Source organism: Carcharhinus amblyrhynchos, chromosome 14 (genome assembly GCF_965287045.1).
Source record: "Carcharhinus amblyrhynchos chromosome 14, sCarAmb.v2.hapA, whole genome shotgun sequence".
NCBI classification, from domain to species: Eukaryota; Metazoa; Chordata; class Chondrichthyes; order Carcharhiniformes; family Carcharhinidae; genus Carcharhinus; species Carcharhinus amblyrhynchos.
Window position 1 is genome coordinate 48,534,535 of NC_137337.1, and position 24,792 is coordinate 48,559,326.

General features: G+C 40.9%; 1 protein-coding gene across 3 annotated transcripts in view; it reads right to left on the minus strand.

Annotated features, from left to right (window-relative positions):
- The window catches only part of slc25a21 (solute carrier family 25 member 21), a 575,948-nt gene that overhangs the window by 28,155 nt on the left and 523,001 nt on the right, over positions 1-24,792 (minus strand). For all 3 annotated transcript variants that reach the window (XM_080202830.1, XM_080202832.1, XM_080202831.1), the window contains one exon: positions 17,350-17,409. In XM_080202830.1, the coding sequence (XP_080058956.1) occupies positions 17,350-17,409 (60 nt within the window). The remainder of the gene's footprint in view (positions 1-17,349; positions 17,410-24,792) is intronic.

Here is a 24,792-nt window from a genome sequence, read left to right on the forward strand (position 1 = left end):
TATGGGGTTACGAGGATGGACCTGGGTGGGATTGTTGTCAGTGCAGGCTCAATGGGCCAAGTGATCTCCTTCTGCACTGTAGATTCTATGATCTATGATTCTATAAGATTCCCCCTCATTCTTCTAAATTCTACATCCACTATGTCAAGACCAAAGATCATATATGTTTCAATCAAATCGCCATTTACTCTTCTAAACTCCAGCTGATACATGCCTAACCTGTCCATTCTTTCCTTATAAGCCAATTTATCTATTCCAAATATTAGTTTAGTAAACCTTCCCCGAGTTGCTTCCAATGCACTTGATTTCTTCCTTAAATAAGGCAACCAGTACTGTGCACAGTACTCCAGACATGATCTCACCAATGCTCTGTATAACTAGCGTAAGCTCCCTACTTTATTTGATTTATTATTGTCATATGTATTGGTATTCAGTGAAAAGTATTGTTTCTTGTGCGCTACACAAAGCATACTATTCATAGAAAAGGAAAGGAGAGCATGCACAATGTAATGTTTCAGTCATAGTTAGGTGTAAAGAAAGATCAACTTTATATAAGGTAGGTCCATTCAAAAGTCTGATGGCAGCAGGGAAGAAGTTGTTCTCGAGTTGGCTGGTACATGACCTCAGAGTTTTGTATCTTTTCCCGACGAAAGAAGGTGGAAGAAAGAATGCCCAGGGTGTGTGGGATCCTTGATTATGCTGGCTGCTTTTCTGAGGCAGCGGGATGTGTGGACAGAGTCAATAGATGGGAGGCTGGTTTGTGTGATGGACTGGGCTACGCTCATATCCATTTGCAGTTTCTTGTGGTCTTGGTCAGAGCAGGAGTCATACCAACCTGTGATACATCCAGAAAGGAATGCTTTCTATGTGCACCTGTAGATGTTCATGAGCGTCGTAGCGGACATGCCAAATTTCATTAGCCACCTGAGAATGCAGAGGCGTTGGTGGGCTTTCTTAATAAAAGCATCAATGTGGAGGGACCAGGACAGGCTATTTTTGATCTGGACGCCTTGACACTTGAAGCTCTTTAATATTCAATTTGCCTTACTATAAGTGGTAGCATTTTATTAGGTTTCCCAATTACTTGCTGCAGCTGCATACAAACCTTTTGTGATTCATACACCTAGGTCCCTCCGCAATCTCTTGCCACTTAGATAATATGCTTCTTTTTTATTCTTCCTGCCAAATGACCACTTACACATTTTCCCACATTATTAATTTGCCAGATCCTTGTCCACTCATTTAACCTATTATAAGTTCTGTATTTCCTCTTCACCAATTACATTCCTACTTTTCAACAATTTTGTTAAGACGTCTCACAACACCATGTTAAAGTCCAAGAGGTTTATTTGGAAGCATGAACTTTTGGAGCACTGCTCCTTCATCAGGTGAGTGGAGAGGTAGATTCACAAACATGGCATATATAGCTAAAGACACAATTGCAAGATAATTATAGATGGAATGTAAACAGTAGTTGGAATGGTCATCAAGTCTTTGCAGGTAGACACAATGCGAGTGGAGAGAGAGATAATCACAGGTTAAAGAGGTGTGAACGGTCTCAAGCCAGGACAGTTTGTTGGGTTTTGCAAGCCCAGGCCAAATGGTGGGTGTTACATGTAGTGTGACATGAATCCAAGATCTCAGTTGAAGCCGTCCTCATGCTTGTAGAACTTGGCCATCAGTTTCTGCTCGTGATTCTGCATTGCCATGTGTCCTGAAGGCCACCTTGGAGAATGCTTACTTGAAGATCAGAAGCTGAACGCCCTTGATTGCTGACATGTTCCCTGACTGGAAGGGAACACCCCTGCCTGGCAATTGTTGCGGGCTGTCTGTTCATCCATTGTTATAGCGTTTGCATGGTCTTGCCAATGTACCACGCCTCGGGACATCCTTTCCTGCAGCGTATGAGGTAGACAACGTTGGCCAAGTTGCATGTCTATGCACTGTGTACCTGGTGTGTAGTGTTTTCACATGTGATGGTGGTTTCCATGTTGATGATCCAACACGTCTTGCAGAGATTGCCATGGCAGGGTTATATAGTGTTGTGGTCTCTCTTTTCCTGAAAGCTGAGTAGTTTGCTGCAAACAGTGGTCTGTTTGAGATTGTATGGTTGTTTGAAGGCAAGTAGTGGGGGTGTAGGGTTGGCCTTTGTGAGATATTCATCTTCAGTGTGGACATGTTGAAGGCTCCGAAGAAGATGTCGTAGCTTCTCCAGTCTGGGGAAGTACTGGACAATAAAGGGTACTCTGTTGGTCATGTCCCATCTTTACCTTCTGAGGAAATTGGTGTGGTTTTTCATCGTGGCACATCGGAACTGTCGATCAATGAGTCGAGCGCCATATCCTGTTCTTATGAGGGCACCTTTCAGCGTCTGGAGCTGTCTTTTGTTTTTGTCCTCGTCTGAGAAGATGTTGTGCATACGGAGGGCTTGTCCATTGGGAATGGCTTTCTTAACGTGTTTAGGGTGGAAGCTGAAGAAGTAGAGCATCATGAGGTTATCCTCAGGCTTGTGGTTGAGTAAAATTCTGAGGTGCCCATCCTTGATGGAGATGTGTGCGTCCAAGAATGCAAACAATTCTGGAGAGTAGTCCATGATGAATCTGATGGCGGGATGGAACTTGTTGATGTCATCATGTAGTCATTAAGTGATTTTTTTGCCACGAGTCCAAAGGAAGAAAATGTCATTGATATATCTGGTGTGTAGCATCAGTTGAAGATCCTGTGTGGTGAAGAGGGCTTGTTCGAACTTGTGCATGAAGATGTTGGCATATTGAGGTGTGAATTTCACCACCATCCCACTATCAGACTCACCATGAATCTGACATTGATGGTCAAGATCAATGAGTACATTTTTAATATCTGCATCAACAGACTCTGGTCCCCACATTATAGGAAGGGTGTGGAGGCTTTGGAGAGGGTGCAGAGGAGGTTTACCAGGATGTTGCCTGGTATGGAGGGGAGGTCCTATGAGGAGAGACTGAGGGATTTGAGGTTGTTTTCATTAGAAAGAAGGCGGCTGCGAGGGGACCTTATTGAAACATATAAGATGATCAGAGGTTTGGATAGGGTGGACAGTGATAGCCCTTTTCCTCGGATGGAGAAAGCTAGCACGAGGGGGCATAGCTTTAAATTAAGGGGTGGTAGTTATAGGACGGATGTCAGGGGTAGGTTCTTTACCCAGAGGGTGGTGAGGGATTGGAATGCCCTGCCTGCTGCAGTTGTGGATGCGCCTAGTTTGGGAGCGTTTAAGAGATCCGTGGATAGGTTTATGGATGGAAAGGGTTTGGTTTAGGTTAGAGGGTCATTGTTTTTTAACTGGTCGGCGCAACATCGTGGGCCGAAGGGCCTGTTCTGCGCTGTAATGTTCTATGACTCTGACACTACTCAAATCATGATAGCCATATCACTCCTGTACCTACAATCTCTAGCCATCTGGACTCATTCGTCTACGTCACCTCACTCACATTTAGCACTGCTGCAAGCCTCACACACATCTCACAACTTGCAAATGGTGCCAACTATCCAACCATGATAGCCATGTCAACTAAAAAAATTGCATAATACTCATTGAAACACTTCCCTCACTTTTGCCCAACAAAGTGGTACATAACTTGAGCCAAGGTTCTAAATGAAAGGGAATAGGTGTGCCTGTATATCCTAGCCCCAATGGAGGATGATGCTGGCCATGGCACATCCATTTTGAGACTGTGGCAGATATCTTATACATTGTTCCTCACTGAGGCCCACATTGGAAAATGGTTCCCTGAACATCCTGAGCTGATATGATTTCCTGTTAACAGTCATTCCCCTTCTTCAGTTCTGACTGTCAGCAACTTGACATACTCTATGTGCCCTCTGATCATTCTCCGAGTCATGATGTGTTTCAAGGAGAATGCATGCTAGGCCACCTATGTCTAGGAGAAACTGGTTTGCAGAGATGCTTTGATTTTGCAAAACTTCATCCAGCAGCTGCCACACCTGTAGACATAAGTAACTTTAAACAACTATAAAGAGCACCAAACAGTTCTAGAATCATCACAACAGCTAAAAGAAATAAACCAGCATCTAATCTTTAGGCAGTTAAAAGGCTAGTGGGGATCCTTCCTGCTACTGAGAGAGAGTTATTGGAGCATTCAGTTTACTGGCATCAAATCAGTGTTGCAGCCTGATTGACGTCACGATCTACTTCCTCCATATATTTTCTGGTGGCTATTTACTGCACACACATACTAATACCCTCACCAATGAGGTGTCTGATGAGATTCTCCCCATATCTACATGCATGTGTGTTTCCAGGCTATTCTGGACCTCGAAGAGCATTTGTAACACCAAAAGAAATATGTACAAATGAGTCCAATCTTGTCACTAATCTCCCCACTGCCCTGCCTCCCACAAAAAATATTTGGTTTCCATATCCTTTCTTCATTCTTTAAGTTACCTGATTAATTAATAGTGGGAAAGACTGTTTTCATCAACCAGTGTAAGCCCAGGCATTGTGACAGCAGTCTCCTCTCTGAATCAGAATTCTTTCTCAGCCAATACTACAACAACAGAGGATCTAGTCATTCATACCACTACTGTTTTGAGGATTTGCTTTGTGCAAATTTGCTTCAAGAACTGGGTGTGAAGTGCTCTGAGATGTTCTGAAATTGTAAAAGATATCACATTACACAACATTTTTCTTTTTCTGAATTTATTTGGTAGAGACACAGAAACCTGAGATGGGTGCATCTTACGACCACCTGCAAACCCCAGCCATGTGGTTCTTTGTAAAACAAAACGCTAACAATTGTACTAAGTTTGTTAAGCACTCAGATAACAATGGATGCTAGGTTAGGTATTGGAATTAAGTATGATGATGAAATACCCTAAAGTTGTGGATGTTTTAAGGACAAATAAAACATTAAAAAGTTAATGGTGGAAAAATGAATATTTAAGTTATCATTAGTTTTATGACATTGAAACCAATGGTAATGACCGTTAGAAATTAGTTATTTCAGTGACGCTTCTTCTGATGGGTGATTGAGCGCAGCTGGTTTCATAATATTTTTAGTGGGTAATAAAGGAAAATTTTGCCCGGTAGCCTGGAAAGTAATCAATATAAAAAGGGTTGTTATAAGATGCTATATATTTAAGTTAATTATTAATTTAAGATAATTATCTATAAAGTAGTGTTTCTAAAAGTTTTGAAAAAAAGCAAGTCCTCTAACAGTATCCCTGTGATCACTGACTTGTATCTTGGTTAGTAGGTTAGGAATTTAAGGACTGAGCTGGTGTGGACTATTCACCATTGTATAACCCGACACAGTCTCCCTCATGTAAACCCCGCTGCGCGCTCCATCAAACTGTCTTGTTTTTCTTTTTCTTTAAGGAAATAGACCTTTTATTGTTTATTAAATGGTTGCATGATTGCTTTAAGAGCTGATCACATGGTTTGGTGGTGATGTCATTTGAGTGTTTCACAGACTGCTGTTTAATTTCAGTTTGTTCTCTGTACAGGCAAAAGCTCCTAGAATAAATGCCGTTATAAGTTTGAATCTATATGTGCAAACCACATCCTTTCTTTTTGTTTAAAATCCAAAACACCTAGCATAGTTAGGATGTTACAAAAAGAAAAGTGGTGATGAATCAGGATTTTGTTTTGGCAAAAACAGAGAAACAGTCCAAAGTGCAGAAAAAAAACATTCTGGGTCCTCACACTTTGAATATTAGAAGACTGGGGAAAAGCAACAATAGGGTTCAAGATTCAATATGATAAAAACACTATGTGGTTTTCATAGAATCCCTACTGTGCAGAAGGAGGCCATTCAGCCCATCGAGTCTGCACCAACCACATCCCACCCAGGCCCTATTCCCACAACCCCACATATTTACCCTGCTAATCCCCCGACACTAGAGTCAATTTATCTGGCCAATCAACCTAACCCGCACGTCTTTGGACTATGGGAGGAAACAGGGAGCCCGGAGAAAACCCATGCAGACACGGGATGAATGTGCAAACTTCGCACAGACAGTGACCCAAGGTGGGAATCGAACCCAGGTCCGTGGCACTGTGAGGCAGCAGTGCTAACCACTGTGCCATCGTATTCTTTTAAAAGAGGATTTTTTTTTCAATCAGTGAAGGGATTCCAGGCAATCTCTGACATACTTCAAAAGAAGGGATGTTCTGCTTTGTGGCTGATGTTGTTTGAAAAAAAACACATCATTAACAATCGCCAGGGTGAAAAGGGGAGTTTCTTGAAGATAATAAAAGAAATATACTGAGCAGTCTTGAGTCACTGGTGCCTGCAAGAGAAATGGCAGATCAATTTGGATCCATGATTCCTTTCAAAGAATAAAATGAATCGTGGAGTTCCAATGTAGGCCATTTTCAGTCCTTTCTACAAGCGAATAAAATTGAAAACGAGTTGCTCATATCAGTTTTTCTCAGTACAATAGGAAGTAAAATCATCAATTTGCTCCAGAGCTTGATTCATCCAGCAGAACGAAGAACCAAAACTTACGATGACTTGACAAAGATCCTTGAAGAGCATTACACTTAAAAGCAATTGATCATCATGAAAAGGTTCAGGTTGCACAGAAAGATTCAAGTGGAAGGTGAAAGAATTGCTCAGTTTGAGACAACCTTAAAAAAGCTGGTACAACATTGAGAGTTTGGTGAGTCTTGTGAAGATGGTCTAGAAGATCATCTAGTTTGTGGTCTCTAAAAAGATGATTGTTTACTGAACATTATTTGAATTTAAAGACAAAAGCAGAGATCGTAGTGAATATGGAACTGGCTACTAAAGAGGCTTCACAATTTGGAGCAGGAAGGAAGATCCACAAGTTGGGAACTGCCAATAATGGGCCTGATTTTACCATTTGGAGTCTAAGGGCCAGATCCGGGCATAATACAAATCCGAGCCCGGAATCTTCTTTGCAGCATGCCCATATGCCTTTTGCCGGCTCTGGTCCAATCCACGCTATGGCCGGGGCTTAGTGCTGCTGGAATGGTCGGAGCTCTGAACTGCGCATGCACAGTTCAAAAAAAATCTGAGGCAGCGTGCCCGGGCAGGAAAGAAAAAGAAAGCAGCGAGAGCTGCTCTCTGACACACAGCATCCTCGGGGAGAGGGCCTTCCGTCCTCACCGATTGCTCACAGAGTGGCAGCAGACCCCCCTGCCCTCCCACCAGAGATCCATCCGCTCCCTTATCAGTGAGCGATCGGGCCTCCCCCCACCATCAGACAACGATCAGCCTTCTCGCTACCTGCCCCCCCCCAGACCCATCTCCTCCTCCCCAACCCCAGAGGATGCTCTGAGCCACCTCCTCCTCCTGCCCTACCTTGCCCCCACTACCCCCACCCCCCCCACCCAGAGGATGATCTGGGTCACAGAGCTGTTGCAGGGTCTGCAGCCACTCAGAGGTTCCCCTGCAAAATAAAAATCAGCTTCGGAATTTTATTTTGCAGGTCGCTTACAGCGCATTTCCAGAACGGACCAGAAGAAGGTAAAGTGGGATTTGGTGGGAGAGTTGGGTGCACGGTTCATTAAGTTGATTTAAATGGATCCGTACCCGAATCGGGTGTTGGTAAAGTCGCGATCTGCTTGGATTCGCGTGCAGATTGTGTTAAGGGCCCGATGGCCGAAGTTACCACAATTTCGTGCCAGTAAGCGGGCGCAAATTGTTGGTAAAATCGGGCCCATTAAGTGGCAAGAATGTCACAGATGTGCCAAAATGAGCCACTCAGCAAGCACAGTGGCACAGCAGTTAGCACTGCTGCCTCACAATGCCAGGGACCTGGGATCAATTCCTGGCTTAGATCACTGTCTGTGTGTAGTCCGCACATTCTTCCCATGTCTGCATGAGTTTCCTCCGGGTGGCCCGGTTTTCTCCGCAGCCCAAAGATGTGCAGATTAGGTGGATTGGTCATTCTAAATTGACCCTAGGGTCAGAGGGATTAGTAAGGTAAACGTGTGGGGTTATGGGAATAGGGCCTGGGTGGGATTGTTGTCGATGCAGACTCGATGGGCTGAACAGCCTCTGCCTGCACTGTAGTGACACTATGATTCTAAATCCTACAACAAGGATTGTAAATCCAAGAATTTTGGCAAAATGTGTCACATTGCAAAAGCTTGTTGGACTAATTTACTATGTATGAGATTCAAACTTCCAGTTATTAGCTGAAACAATGACATGGCAGGATTTCACATTTTAAGCATTTACTGTTACTAATGACTGAAAGCACTATTTACTAAATATAATTTTCAGACCTAGTTTACAAACAAGAGGTCATCCATTTAAGACAGAGAGGAGGAGGTGTTTTCTTTTCATTCCTACAAGGGTAGCGGGAACAGAATCTTTGAATATTTTTAAGGCTGAAGTAGATTCGTGATAAACAAAGGATAAGGGGTCATTGGGGTGGAGGGGAGGTTAAAATCCATGATCTTATTGAATGATGGAGCAGGCTTGAGGGATTGAGTGCCTTTTTGTCCTCCATACTCATACACTCGCATGTAACATAATGTGTATAAACATAGCAATTTCTTTGACAATTCCTATTCTTTACTGTATCCACATTTAACTTACAATGTGCACTTATTAGACTCCCATCCTCCCTATAATTCTTATCAGAAAAGTGTGAAGGGGCGATCACATCACGGAATGAGCTAGTAATAAAGTGAAACAGAACAGAATAGCAGTTGGGACTTCTAAAATTAAAATGAGTCAAGAGTGGAAATTCAATGCAGAGAAGGATGGAGAAGAGATGTGGAGTAGCAGCTATTGTTTAGAGTAACATCAGTTTCAAAACAGAACATAAAGTGTAAACCTAAAAATGGAATCCAAGAAAGTAAATGATATGTCTTTCTTAAAGAATGTGAGTTTCCAGCACCTGGTGCTGACTTGGGCAAACATAGGCTTTTAATTAACCTTACTCCTTAATTATTCAACTATCTGACTTCAGGATAACCCAACAACAAATTAAATGTCTTATTTTGAACGACATAACCATAAGGCAAGATTAACTCTCAAGTAGCAAATTAAAAGAAAAAAGTTTATTTTCAAAAGGAAAAAGCATACTTCACAAGAGTTCCGGCTGATCCCTGGCAAGAAGCCTTAAATTTGTTGTGATCCCAGGTTTCCCCAAATATTCCCCCAAGGATACCCCCAAATTGTTATGCTCCTGGGGTGAGGAGGGATGAACTGGCTCCCCTCCTTTATTCAACCTCCGTGGTTAGTCACAACAACGTTAATTTAAAAAAGATCTCTTTCTTCGTGGATACCTTTCCTCAAATGAACGTATGTTTTAAAAGGAGCCAATTTAGCCAAACTTTCTTGAGTTAAAGAGAAAGCCAGTTTATTAGTCACTAAAATGCAAGAAAATAAATGATCAAATGCAGCATATATTCAAAGATTAGAAATAAGCACGGAGTCTAAAACTAAAGTTTAAAAAGATATGCAAAGCTACTTTTGGTTTGTCCATAAGGAATAGATAGCCATTAAGGTGGGATTCCAGTAGCACTGACTAATTGAGCAGTTGGTTTGGAGATTCTTGGTTCTGCAGGTTAGCTGAAAGGAATTGTCCTGCTTCCTTTCAACTGGCAGTCTTCCAAGGCAGCCTTCACGACACATGACAACACAGAGTCGCTGAGCAGAGATTGATAGCCAAGTTCCACACACATGAGGACGGCCTCAACCGGGATCTTGGATTCATGTCACACTATCTGTAACCTCCATGACTTGCCTGAGTTTGCTCAATCTCACTGACTGTCCTGGCTGGAGACAATACACATCTCTTTAACCTGTGTTTCATCCTCTCTCCAGTCATATTGTCTGTACCTTTAAGACTTGATTACCTGTAAAGACTCGCATTTCAACCATTATTTTGTAAATTGAGTTTGTGACTTTATATGCCCTGTTTGTGAACAGAACTCCCATTCACCTGATGAAGGTGCAGCACTCCGAAAGCTTGTGGCTTGCGCTACCAAATAAACATGTTGGACTTTAACTTGGTGTTGTGAGATTTCATAGTGTGCTCACCACAGTCCAATGCCTGCATCTCCACATCCTTTCAACTGTGGCATTGCTGACTTGTTTCCAGCAAACACGAAGAGATTTTTTTTACCTGTCCATGCAGGAATGCCTAGTCCTTGTTCTTTAGATGTGATCTTCATAGCACATACTAACTCTGTAGAACTAGAACACCAGACTAACACACAGAGACCAAGATTGAGTTTGATTTTAACCTTTTTTCTTGTATTTCCTGAAAGGAGAAAAAGACAAAACTGCCTATTGCCTGAAACTGCTTTCTTTCAGTTTACATGATGTCCAAAGACTGGGGTATAACTGAGGAGATGGTTTCCAGTTAGATGGTAATCAGCCTTCATTACCTCCTCAGGAGATTACAGTTCAGTTTTTGCATTGCAGCTCTTCCGCTGAAATTTCTCTGTCTGAACAAAGTTGCGATATTCTAGGGTCTCTCTTAGGATTGAGTTTCATTGACACAGGAGCTTCCCAGACAGTCACTGAATTACATTCTTTGACTTGTAAGTCCTTTTTCAAAATCACATGCCTTGCTTAAAAGTTCAATATGGCTGTTGGTAATTTGAGGTTATGATCCATTGTCATGACACAACACAAAATAGACTTTACAGCTTCAAACAAGTGATCAGGTCACTGAAGAGTAAGGCAGTCTCCTGTTCCTTTGCTGATAGCAAATTTTTCAAATTCAGCCTTGGGAACATCCAGTACATGACTGGGTAACAAAGATCTCATAGAAAGCCTTTACTTTTGCACCCTAAATTATCAATATGTCATTTTACACAATGTAATTTAGTAATTGGTTAATTTAATTGGTCTGTTTTAATTTTCTGATATCCATTTTGGTCATGGCTTTTGCTGAGCTTAGTATGATATACTTGATTTGATACTATCCGAGCTTCAAGTTTTTAAGTGTCCAGATCACCAACAACCTGTCCTGGTCCCCCTGTGCCGACACTATACTTAAGAAATCTCACCTCGACGTTCTCAGAAGACTAAGGAAATTTGGCATGTCAGCTACGACTCTTACCAACTTTTACAGATGCATTATAGAAAGCATTCTTCCTGGTTGTATCACAGCTTGGTATGGCTCCTTCTCTGCCCAAGATGCAAGGAACTACAAAAAGTCATGAATGTAGCCCAATCCATCACGCAAACCCAGCCTCCCATCTGTCTACGCTTCCCACTACCTGGGCAAAGCAGCCAGCATAAATAAGGACCCCATGTGCTCCAGACATTCTCTCTTCCACCTTCTTCCTTCAGGAAAAAGATACAAAAGTCTGAGGTCACATACCAACCTACTCAAGAACAGATTCTTCCCTGCTGCCATCAGTCTTTTGACTGGACTTAGCTTGTATTAAGGTGATCTTTCACTACACCCTGGCTATGACGGTAACACTACACTGCAGTCTCTCATTTCTTTCTCTATGAATGTTTTGTCTGTACAGCACATAAGAAACAATATTTTTCACTGCATGTTAATACATGTGACAAAATAAATCAAATCAAAATCAAAGCAGAAATATTAAAATAATGTTTGAACTTGTAAGGTTTTAAATCCAGTTTTAACATAACTACTTGATTAATTACTATTTCTTCAATTATAATCTAATTGAAGTACATTATTTAATCAATCTGTTCAGACCATAAGATTATGAGATAATAGGAGCAGAATTAGGCCATTCAGCCCATCAAGTCTGCTTCATTCAATCATGGCTGATATGATTCTTATCCCCATTCTTCTGTTTTCTCCCCATAACTCTTGATCCCCTTATTGATCAAAAACCTACCTATCTCTGTCTTAAAGGCACTCAATGATTTGGCCTTCTCAGACCTCTGTGGCAATGAGTTCCACCCTATGGCTGAAGAAATTCTCCTCATCTCAGTTTTAAAAGAGCGACCCTTCACTCTGAGGTTGCACTCTCGAGATCTAGTCTCTTCCACAAGTGGAAACATGTTCTCCACATCCACTCTATCTGTAAGTTTCAATTAAATTCCCCCTCAGCCTTCTAAACTCCATCAAGTAAACACCCAGCCTCCTCAACTGCTCCTCATATGACAAACCCTTCATTCCTAGGGTCATTTTTTGAACCTCCTCTGGACCCCCTCCAAGGCGGGCACATCCTTTCTTGAGTATGGGACCCAAAACTACTCACAATATTATAAATGGGGTCTGACCTCAGCCTTATACAGCTTCAGCTAGCTGGTTCCTACTTATGTAATAAACCTTAATACATGTGAGTGATTATAAGTACGGAACACAAAATGGGTTATGGCTTATCTCAGTTAACACAAAATGGCACTTTGACCTAGTTAGCTTATTATAATGAATATAACATTAAATTGATCTAAAAATGGTCATGTTACACTAAAATCTGGTACCCGAGCTTTCTTACACACCTATGTGAGATTGTGTGAGGGTTATCGGCTCACTTTGCTCAAGCCCAAACCTTTTGAACATGAGAAGAAGACAGAGATATTCCAGCACAATGTTTATTGAATCACATGCTTGAGAGGGTGGTCAGACAAATGAGAGAACAAAAGGAGGAAAAATGGGTGACAATCGAAGACCAGAGAAAGGCAGGAGCAACGATTAGACAAGGAGCACTCGGAGTAACTTAGACTCTTGATATTTTGTGAAACTTTAGTTTTCTCTGGGTAAATAAAGACTCCAAGTAGGACATCAAATGAATATCAATGGCAACAGGATGGGCAGGGCAGTGGGAGTGTGTTAGTGCAGGGAGATAAACAATACATTTATAAAGCAAGTGTGATGGGCAATTTATGGTTTAGAAGCGCCAGAACAGTCTTTTGCAATGCATACCAACTCTATTCTCTGGTTCTATTCTCCCTCCATAGATGCTGTCAGATCTGCTGAGATTTTCCAGCATTTTCTGCTTTTGTTTCCGATTCCAGCATCTGCAGTAATTTACTTTTAATTTGTCCTGGATACTTTGTTGCCTTCCAGATACTCAGAGAAAAGACATACTGAATCGACCGGAAGATTGTACAAGGAAGGGCAAGCAGCTATTTATTATAGACTATTTAGGAGCCAATAACACATGTAAAACAAAGCCTTCTAAATTCAAATTGCATCAAGGTTAGAAAACAATCTCAGGGGCAGGATTTGCTCAGTAGCAACTTTAGAATTATTAATGCACTGGAATAAAAAAGGAAACAAAAACAATGTATGACTAAATGTGTGGTATCAGCAAGAAGTATCCCAGTTTCTCAGGCATTGCTACAGTTCCGGACTAGATGGGAAATATTCCACAAGCATAGGTTACATTTAGCCAAACAGGCAAGTTTCCAAAGTACTGAGTTAAATAGGGAAATGGCAAAGTATCTAAAATAGAAATATGGTGGTGAGGACAGAGAACTGCCATGGAAAATAAAAACCACTAGGATCCTTAATAAGAATGGAGGTGTAAGTTTGACTAATGTACATCAGAAAACAAGTTCACAAAAGGGATATGGAGGAGAGGAATCAAATCAAGTGAACTAATTATAAACAGAATAAAGACTGAAGTTAACGTAGAAGACAACAGACAAAAAATATGGGAAAAGAAGTTGTGTTTAAAATATGTAAGAAAGTTAAAATGAATGTATCACTATGCTCAGACTGGAGAAATTAGAAACAATTATTGTACAGAAAGATCTAGACAACATCAGCAGAAATCTGGCAGCAAACTATACAAGAGTGAAAAATAAACAGAATATTTTACAATGAATTATATTTTGTTGTCAGTGGTAAATGCAGTCAACTGTCCATGGCACTTGTAGACCAATATTGTGAAAGGCTTTAGAATGGAACCTGTTGAAAATTAGACAGCTAAACTAGCCTGGCGCCCTCTACAGTGTTTTTGGGATCTGTATGAATAGGGCAAGCAATTGAATATCTCATTGACTAATTAGATTGAAGGACCTTTAATGAACAGCACATAATTTGAATCAAAAAGTGTCAGTTAGAATATTTAACTCCAAATCAAATCAAATCAAGAAAGTGAGATAGAGATGGTATGTAAAATGGGATTGGGAGACGGGGAGGTCAAAGAGTTGGAAGGAACAAGTAGAACATATTGTTTTAATTTAAATTTCTTTGAAAATCTCCAACAATAATTGAAATCTAAAAGAATGAAACAGTACATTAGTAAAAGTTAATTTTCAGTGTCAAAGTGGTTGTCTGGCAGCAATTAAGATTTATTACACTGTTAAAAATGTACTTACACTGGAATTGACAAACTAACATTTTCTAGTGAGCTGAATGCGTGCCTATCACATGGTGCAGCAACTTTACATTGTTCCATGTGTTTCAATGCAGCGTCTTTTGGTGGGACAAGAAGTTAGGTGTCACATGATGTAATTTGGTCTGCATGTCGCCATGCAGGATAAGCAAGTTCACAACATGAGGGGGATGTCAAGGACCAACAGTGAACAGCCAGACATAAAGCTTTCGCCCCTGTACAGGAAGAGGCAATGCAGTTTTAGCAAAGAGGGAGGCCAAGCAATTGCAGACAGCAAGGTTGGAATGGCCAGGTGTAAGCATGAGAATGCATCAAACCTGGTGCAGACAAATGGGCATACTGGAAGCATGAGAGAAAATATGATGTGGACGATCATATCACAAAAATTCTAAGTGCTGACCAAGTATGAAAACTGTAGAGAAGTGCACCAATATTTTGGGAGACTACCCAGATACTGGGTAGGATTTTACGGCTTCACTCGAGCAAGACTGGAAATTCCCACCCCAGGTCAAAGGGGATTTCTGTTGTCAGACCCCAGCCTGCTCTGATTCATGACAGGCAAGGTGGTGGAGTTTAGGCCACCATCTTATAACACTTAGAAAATAAAATGAGGTTAAATGTGATTCTCACCAGTAGGGGGAGTGGATTGAGTCTATTCACGCTGTGAAGCTGGCTGCAAACTACTAGAGGGTGCTACTATGCATGCGCCCCAATCCCCCAGTGTACTGTGTACAAGAGTAGACAGCGTACTGGGAGATTTCACTCCCCCCCACCCACCTGAACAACACTCAATCACGGCCCCTGCACCCTAATCACCACTCCCAATTGTGGCTGACTGCAACTCCCAATTGAAACCCCCGTGGCTGATCACCGTCCCTGTCCACCCTCCCCCCAGCCAATTTGCCATTCCCATTCATCCACCCCCATTCCACCCCCCACCTCCCCCAGGATTGCAGGCCCTGTGATTCCCAATGCAGAGTGTGCAACCCCTATGGAGTTCCCTTCCCCCTGCTTCCTCTTCAGGCCCTGCCTGCTTCAGGCCCTACCCCTCCCCTTAGGCCTCATCCCCTTATATCCTATCCCACGGCACAGCCCAGCTCGCAGTAGGCTTTCATTGTGCCTGGTAGGCACTGCTAAGATCCCAGGCTGGCACTGCCCAAGGGGCACTTCCCATCCCTACCTTCAACCACCTGGGGGGCCTCAATGGCCTCCGGTCCCACTGGTGAGGTCATCACATCAGGTCCCTGTTGCTGGGGACCACATGAAATCCTCGCCTGGGTGGTCCTCCACTGAAGAGGCCGTTAAGACTAGTGAGCCCAAATGTTTCTGTCTCTGGCTCACTAATAATATTAAAATTAGATGATGAACATTAAAATCAGCCTCGCACCTAATTATACTGACAGAACAGGGCCAGTAATATCACGAGAGGCAAGAAATTGGGCGCAAACCAGGCTTTTTGTCTCTTGTGTGATCTTACTAGCACACCGCGTCGATCGACTGGTGTGATGAGTTGATAAGATCATCCCCAACGTGTTCTCTTATGGATCAGTTCAGAAACTCCAAGGTATGTTATGAAGTTATCAGATATCACAACTATTTTTGATTTTGGCTTTAGTGTGAGCATAAGGTGTTTCACTCCAGGTGTGAGTCTGTTGACCAATAGGAAGCTTTTATCAATACAAACTTTATTTAACAATACAGTTTAACCATATCAAAAAGAATTAGTGTAATTTTCGCCAATTGAAATACTACAATGGAGGAGGTCATGCAAGCCATGTTTCAAACATGTCAGTATATGACTTCCTCCATGGAGAGGCTGGCAACCACCATAAAGAGCCAAGTTAAGTGCTCGGCCCATATGCACTCTGGCCTGCATTATGTCACTCTAGCTACGGGCTCTATCTAGCAGTGTCAGGGCAAGAGGAAAGAGTTACCAACTGGAGCTCCTTTAAATGTGTTCCTTCCCCACAAAAACAATTGCTTACCTCAATTAAATTGGACAAACTCAAATGGGGCATGTCATGTAAATGATCGTGAACTGGTGCCATGTGATTTTTTTGTGCGCTGCTGATTAATTTTGAAAGGTGGAATTTAATTTGAAAAAGTTTTAAGATAATACACATTCATGGAATGCAAATGTATTGAAATTAGGAAGCTATCACCAGAGAGCGTGAGGCCCAACCTACAGCTGCAACACTACTGACTTAACTTCTGCATCCCAAACCAATTGGGAAACTGAGATTCAGGCCCTTCCTAATTAAGTCATTCCACCCATGACCTTTCCTGTTCTTACAGACCCAACCAAATATTGTCCAGTATATCTAGCTTAATTTGATTTCTATCCGAAGGGACTAAAATTCAAAACATGCAATGTGATATATTCATCTATTTTTCATTGATTCATCAATTTACACATGACTTGTAAAAACTCCTGGGGTAACATACCCTTGGATTCCTGTAACTTTGTGAGGCCCCTCCAGATTATTGCGCTTTGTGCCCTGGGTGCTCACAAAATAGAGCCTTTTCCTGAAAGCCTGCATACAAGCCTGGTGATTGATCAGTCAGCAACCCTAATGCAAAAGAAGTTGGCTTTCTGCCATGATTTAGCTGCTGAGCAGGTTTTCCCATAAGTTCCTCCGCACCTAACTCTGTTCAGCACCTAAGTACACACCCACAGGTAAACAGGAAGATGAAAGCAGGAATGCAAGAAACAAACGTACTAATCCCAGCGCTGAGTGACATCTCATGAGCAAACTTAGAGTTAAATTTAACAGACAACACTTTCATTAAACTATTATAAAACTTAACATCATACAAAGATTTGGTTGACCCTAAAGTAACTTAAATAACATAAAAATGTCTTTAATTGAAGTCTTTAGAAGGGAAATGACATTTAACTAATACTAACAAAGGAATTTAAATGAAACCATGTGCTGTGTCAAAGAACCACTTATTGTTGAACACTGTAACAACAAATTACTCACATTTGTGTCAACATCTTTAGGAAAATGCCTATTAATAAAATATTTATCACTACCTTAACTGGATGTATTACTAATAGAAGGGTCTGTAATTTGTGTACTTACCACAGCAGAAGGCAGTGAAGCATAACTTAATATCTTCGTATATTGTTCAAAAGTCAAAAACTGGAAACCAAACCATAGGAATATAACTATCAGTTTGAAGAGTTGATAAAGATCACCAGGCTTTTACCTCTTTAACAAGAGTATCACTCATATTCAATCAAAAACTGAAATCAGAAATAAGCATAATATGTAAAATACACCAAATGTGAAACCTCGAAGAAGAAATGTCAAATACTTCACATAATGTAACACTTTTCAAAATATAAAAACCAACACATGATCAACATATGCAGCTGTTTCTTTAGTTATTGCATAAAAATGTAATAATCACATAGAACTTTACAAAAATAAAATGAATTGACTGCATATTTTGATATAAAAAGGAAGCAATTTCTGAAGTGTCAATATTTAATAGCTACTTTTCAGTAAACAGAATGCAATTCAGTCACTTCTTTTTAAGAAGAAACTTCAATTTAAAATCCATCCATTTAAATGTGTGACCAACTGGTCTTCAGTCTGTCAGGCACAAAGGCACTTTAGAAAATGAACATAAAAACCTAAGCCCTGCATTTTCCATTCTTTGTCATTGAATAAGCAGAAAATCCAGTGAGAAAAAGGCATTTTCCCCTTCAAAGCTTTTTTTTAATTCTATCTGGGTTCTTTCCTCCCATTCCTGCCGCTCTACTCTTTCCACATCAGCAGTGCATTTTCATTTCTCTATATTCCTCAATTCGTCTTCTTAACAAATATTGACTCAGCTGCCTTTTAAAGGTGTCAATTGACCCTGAGTCATTAATAACTGGACCTGTGTGAAGTTGTAAAAGGATTCACAGGCTGATTAATAGCCTGACAGAGGCTGTGATTTGACACTCTTACGAGTTCATCCAAATTGTATTAGCAAATTGCCATTTTTTTAATGGAATTTTGCAGCAAACAAAAGCAGCGTACAAAACAGAATGGGATTGATAAGGTAGTGTGCCGGCAGCAATGTTGTCCAGTATATATACCAATGATAAACCTATCCATCCTGGTATGAGAACATTCCTATTGGCAGATTACCTTTCTATAATGGCTTAAAGCAGACTAATCAGAGGATTTAAGAAATCAAGAGTGTATATTAATATCACTGGGCCAGTCTATAAATTTCATAGTATTAGCCAGTGAGTTGGAGGTAGGGCAGGATATACAATAAACAGTTTATCTTACAACAAATGTTAGACCAATCCAGCTAAGGCACGACTTGAACTCCACCTTATGAATATAAAAACCAAACAGAAATTAAGATTGAGTGATGTGGGAAAAGACTTCAACTTTGTTTCAACCCAGACTATTTTGGTGTGACACTGGATTGCTCTTAGTTACAAGGAACAAAGCAAAATCAAAACTAAATTCAAAACTAAAACTAAAATCTGACTAACCCCAATGCGGCAAGGATGCAAATGTCATCTACACTAAAGTTCCCAAACTCTTTTTCTGCTACTGAATATGTTTGTCTGGCATAAGACATGCAAAGAAATTGAACTCAGTTTTTAATTCGATAGCTGTCACAGTACCAAGATGGATAATCTTTACCGACTGTCAGATATTGCAGCTTCAGACACATGAAGAGCAGCTATAGACACATGCATAAGAAATAGATAATCAAATGATCCTTATCATTTTTTGTTCTGGCACCATCTTGCTCAGAATAGACTAAAATCAAAATGCAGCTTTATAAACTCTGTCAACTTCTTCAATTCCAGTGAAAAAGAGCAGTGAATCAAAGCCAGAACGTATCTATAGATTAAGCTACATCGCCTGGATACCAAATTCAACAAGCATCTCCCAGCTGGAGTCTGTACTGCAGCAAACTTTGAACTTTCTTATACACCTTAATATAGGGGAGGTGATGGCAAGGTGGTGTTGTTGCTGGCCTAATCGTTCAGAGACGCAGGGTAATATTCTGGGGATCCGGGTTCAAATTCCATCAGGGCAAATGGTGAAATTTAAACTCAATAAAAAGCATTTGGAATTTAAAGTCTTATGATGACAGTGTTGATCATCATAAAAAGCTAGCTGGTTCACTAATGTCCTTTAGGGAAAGAAACCTGCTGTTCTTACCCGGTTTGGCTTACATGTAACTCCAGGCCCACAGAAAGGTGGTTGACGCTTAGATGCCCTCTGAAATAACTTAGCAAGTAACTCAGTTGTATTCAATAGAAACAAAAGGAATGAAATTGAATGGACCAACCGGCAACAGCCTAGGCACCAGAAACAACAATGGTAAACCCAGCCCTGTCAACTCTGCAAAGTCCTTTTTATTAACATGGAGGGGGGGGGCACGGTTTGAACCAAAAGCTAGGAACCCTGTGGCAACTAACTCACTTCCTGTCTCCCTAAATGCTTAACCACCATCTACACTGCACAAGTCAGGAATGTAATGAAACACTCTCCACTTGCCTCGATGATTGCATCTCCAACAACACTCAAGAAGTTTGACACATCCAGGACAAAGCAGCCTGTTGATTGCTATTCCTTCCACAAACATTCACTTCCTTTGCCACCTACAAACGGCGGCAGCCATGTGTACCTTCTACAAAATGCACTGTAGGAATTCACCAAGGTTCCTTAGGTGGCATCTTTCAAACCTACAACCACTGCCACCTAGAAGGACAAAAGCAGCAGATACCTGGGAACACCACCACTTAGAGGTTCCCCTGCAAGTCACTCACCATCTGACCTGGAAATGTACCACAGTTGCTGGGTCAAAATACTGGAAATCCCTCCATAATGGCACGATGTGTCAATCAACAATGGTCATAACTCAGGGACTGCAGCATTTCAAGAAGGCGAATTACCACCATCTTCTGAAGGGCAACTAGGGATGGGCAATAAATATTGGCCTAGACAGTGACACTTACATCTAGTAAATTAACATAAAATACACTAGCTATGGGCAATTAAAACAATATTTTAGTGAACCAGTGATCAATCAACAGAAAGATAGCAAAAGGAATTAGCATTGGTCATTTCAAGTGCAATATAGATAAATTTCATTCACAAAATTGTTAATATGACATTAATGCACCAGTTAAAAGTCTCATGACATCCATTGCATCATGATTGTAATTATCTATAAGCCTGGGGTACATGGCTGATCTATCCACATTGCACTAGATGACCACAGACACCACTGGCAAAATGTTCTACTTTGCACAATTTTTGATTCTTTCCGCATTATCGTTTACCTCATGTTATCTGTTAATGTTCATGGGAATATTTTGAAACAGCTACTTTTGTTTTTGCCTCCACTATCCAGTGATTTGCTTGACAATATGAAGGATAAATATCTAATTTTATCTATATTTTTCAAACAGACGTACAGCAATACACGACTAAAGTCCAATTTTGCTTATGCCACGAGCCCATTGTTGTTCATGGCCACAGTGATGACAGAAGGAAAAAATATGAAGGTTATATATTAGGCAATTAATCCAATACCTTCCATTTCAGACCTCCATCAAAACTGAAAGTTCTTCCCAAAATTACACACAAAATTATTCCAGTTAACATTGAAAATAAAGTGCCAATATATGGGGCAGCACAGCAGTTAGCACTGCTGCCTCACAGCACCAGGGTCCCAAGTTCAATTTCAGCCTTGGGTCACTGTCTGTGTGGAGTTTGCACATTCTTCCTGAGTCTGTGTGGGTTTCCTCCGGGTGCTCCGGTTTCCTCCCACAGTCCAAAGATGTGCGGGTTCAGTTGATTGGCCATGTTAAATTGACCCTGGTGCGGCAGGGGGGGATTGGCAGGGTAGGTACGTGGGGTTGCAGGAAGAAGGCCTGAGTGAGATTGTGGTTGGTGCAGACTTGATGGGCTGAATGGCCTTCTGTACTGTAGGGGTTCAATGAATCTATGATGTATCAGTTACCAATAAACACCACTGTACGGGACACAGCTGGAATTAGGGAATCAGTTGTCACCACTGGGCTGCCCAGCTCCTTAATGCAGGTTTATTCCTTTCTTCAAGCATCAGTAATAGCATTCAATCATTGACACCAGGGTTCGGACATGTTTGCAAGATCATTTTATCACTATAAATATAATTAATCAATTCTAGTGCACAATTAGCAATTAAAACTTAAATTTATTACTGGCAAAGTTCCATTGTCTTGTAGCAGAAAATTACACACGTACATAGCCACTTCTCAATTGCAGGATCTTCAGCATTTTTCAGCTGATGGGTTCATCTCAGTTTCCAGAGACTAACGCATCAGATGAAATATGCTAATCAGCATGACTTTGCTGATCCATCACGCTCTTCAATCTTCGGCGTACTTTGCTTTCTTTCTGTTTACTGCTGTGACACTGAGTGAAAAGCACACTGATGCAGGAAATAATTTCTCATGTTAACAACTCATTCATTTGTTTGTGCTCTGTCAAAAGCCAGGTCCTTGGCTCATTGTCTGCTGATATCCATCCTGAACATTTTGTTTGTCAGCAGTGCTTTGCCACTGCCTTTCCACTCTCAGGGGCAGGGTGAAATGGCAGCTTCAAAGTCTATCTCAGCTGGAACTGAAATCAAAGTCATGCAGTTGGCATTATTCTGAACTATACTCTCGCCATCCAGCTAACTAAGCTGAGCAGCCCCCCCACGTGTTCACAACACAAGAGGCTAAAGTTTCTTCCAATACAAAGAAGGTGGGTTCCAACATAAACAAAACTACAAGGTGAAAGGTACAGCAACCTGATCTGCTGTTTTTCAGGAAAAGAAATAACTCTTAAAAAATAAAAATGCTTCCAACAGTATTAGCTGATTTTAAATACTGGACTATTAGCATTGCAAAAAGAATAGTAAAGCTTGCTATATTTACTAAACTTAATATGCAGTTAATGTGTAAGCTGAATTATTATATAGTTTATTAGGAGCTGTTTGCGACTATTATTCCTCTTAGAAATTTGGAGTCAAGGAATCATAGAATGAGTAAAACATAGGAGGTCATTTGACCTGCCATATCATACTGGTTCTTTGGAAGACCAATTCAGCTATTTCCCACACACTTGCCTTTCCCCACAGCACTGCAAGTCTTTCTCTTCAGATTATTATCAATTCCCCACAGAGAGTCATGACTGAACCTGCCACTGCCACACTTGGTCAGTGAATTACAGATCCTAACCACTCCGTGTAAAAAAAATTTTTCATCATGTCATCTCTGCTTCTTTTGCAAATCACCTTAAATCTGTGCCCTCTGGTTCTTGATCCTTCCACCATTGGGAACAATGTCTCTCTATTTACCCTGCTCAGACTTCTCATTATTTTGAACATCTCTATTTGTTTGAAGAAACACTCATTAAAAAAAGATCATGTTGCAGACCTATGTAGGATTAGTTCAGTATTATCTTGAAAACATTGGAAGAATCTTAAAGATCTTGGATAGGAAAACGTAGTCTTGTTATTTTCCACACCAAACAACTCTCCCCACTGCCATCTCAACCCTGCCAATCCCTGATCCCTTGAGTTGGCACTGGGGTATTCAGCAAATGGTCCTTCAGGAAACATTCCCAACCACGTCATTTACTTTGTTGTGCTTGGCCTATTGGAGGCACACGATCAGTTTCACATCTTCCCCAAACCCAACAAAATGGCTCTTTGTTCCTGTTTCCATATGCTTGCAACCAGGGAAATGGCTGTTCCTTTGGAACTAAAATCAGAAAAATCTCCCCTTAATAATCTTTTTGGAAATATGTGATAACACTGATTTTTTCCTTATAGTTTTAGTATGATACTGAAAAAGACAATATATAAGAGACCCGATGGCACAGGCAAAAGAATTAAAGGTGGAGATATGGGGAATTTTTTGCCACGTAGCAAATTGTAATAGATTGTATTGCCTGAAAAGATGGTGGAGGCAGATTCAATAGTAACTTTCAAAAGGGAAATGGATAGAATCATGAAAAAGACAAAACATGTAGGGCAATGGGGAAAGAGCTAGCTCTTTCAAAGAGCTGATACAGGTACAATGACCTGAATAGCTTACTTCTTTGGATGATTCTAATTTTTTTGAAATTTCATTTCTCTATTAAACAGGAATTATATATATTCAACAAAACACAATATTGGTAAATCTTACGTTTGTACATATCACTACCTACAGAGTCTGACTGCCGATTCATATATTTTCGTCAAACCTTTGCATCAGTTTTGCCATTATATATCTATAGTGGAACCTGTCAATAAACATTTCACACTGTAATTTCAGCCACTTGTGAATGGTGGCATGCAATACCTCATTATTGCATCTATTGATTTACCATTGTGTACCCCAATCCAATTATCCTCTAAACCTGGCTAACCTGAAGATAACACTTGGGGCTGAATTTTCACCATCAAGGCAGGAAACTCAAGTCAGGGAATTTTCTAATTTGGCCAACTAAGCGCCATATAAATGGCCTGCAGGGGGGCAAGGATGGGATCAATTCACGCCTGCCACAATTGGCAAATCTTGAAATATATATTTTAAAAACTATTCAAAAATGTGCTTTGAAATAAACAGCTGCTCTTATACAACCCTATAAATGTGTCAGTCAAACTGAACGGTTATAATATCAAGAACAGAAGTTTTCCTCACACCTCTTAATCTTGTCCAAATAAGTGTGCAGACATTAAACAAAACGCTTCAAATAAAGAATAACTTAGCATACTTCAAAAGTATCAAACAACCAAAGCAAACACTTCTCTTCAGCCTGTGAAAACAGACCTCTTGCTGAGCTAATCCGAAATCTTGGATCTCAGAAGGATTCACAACAAGGTCATCCGGAAAAACAAATGTCTGGCTCATTTGTTTCTGTTGACAGAATTCCCATTTCAAGAAATGCCATTGTTACTATGTGGCTTACTGATTTGATAAAACATTCAGGGTGAGTGGGCATCAGAATGCAGAGAAACTATGGAAGGGAAATAGGAGTATAAGGAGCTGGTATTGAGAAATGGAGGGCACAGAAGGGACATGGGGGTATGGAGCGCTTGGAAATGGCATGGGGATATAGAGGGTATGGGGAGCATGAGAACTGGTAGGGTGAGATGGTGTGAGTACTGGAGGGCCTAACAGCCTTTAATATAACTGGGATCATGTCCCAAAGAACTGAAGTTGGCCTGTTAACCATCCACCTCAGCAAATGCTTACCTCCAAGGCCACACTGATCTGCTTTGACAGTCAGCAGGTCACATACATAAATTGGAGGATGCAGGGGTCTAGGAAGGGGCACGGGGAACATGGAGGGAGCATGGAAGGCATTGAATGGTCATGAAGGGGGCATGGGAACATGGAAAGACAATGGGTAGGACTATTTAAGCACATCTTTAAAAAGGTTCCTGAATCCAAGAACACGACCCTCCTGGACCATGAAACACACGTCCTTGAGATGCTAGATCAACTCCAGGAAAATTGGAGGCCTATATGAAAT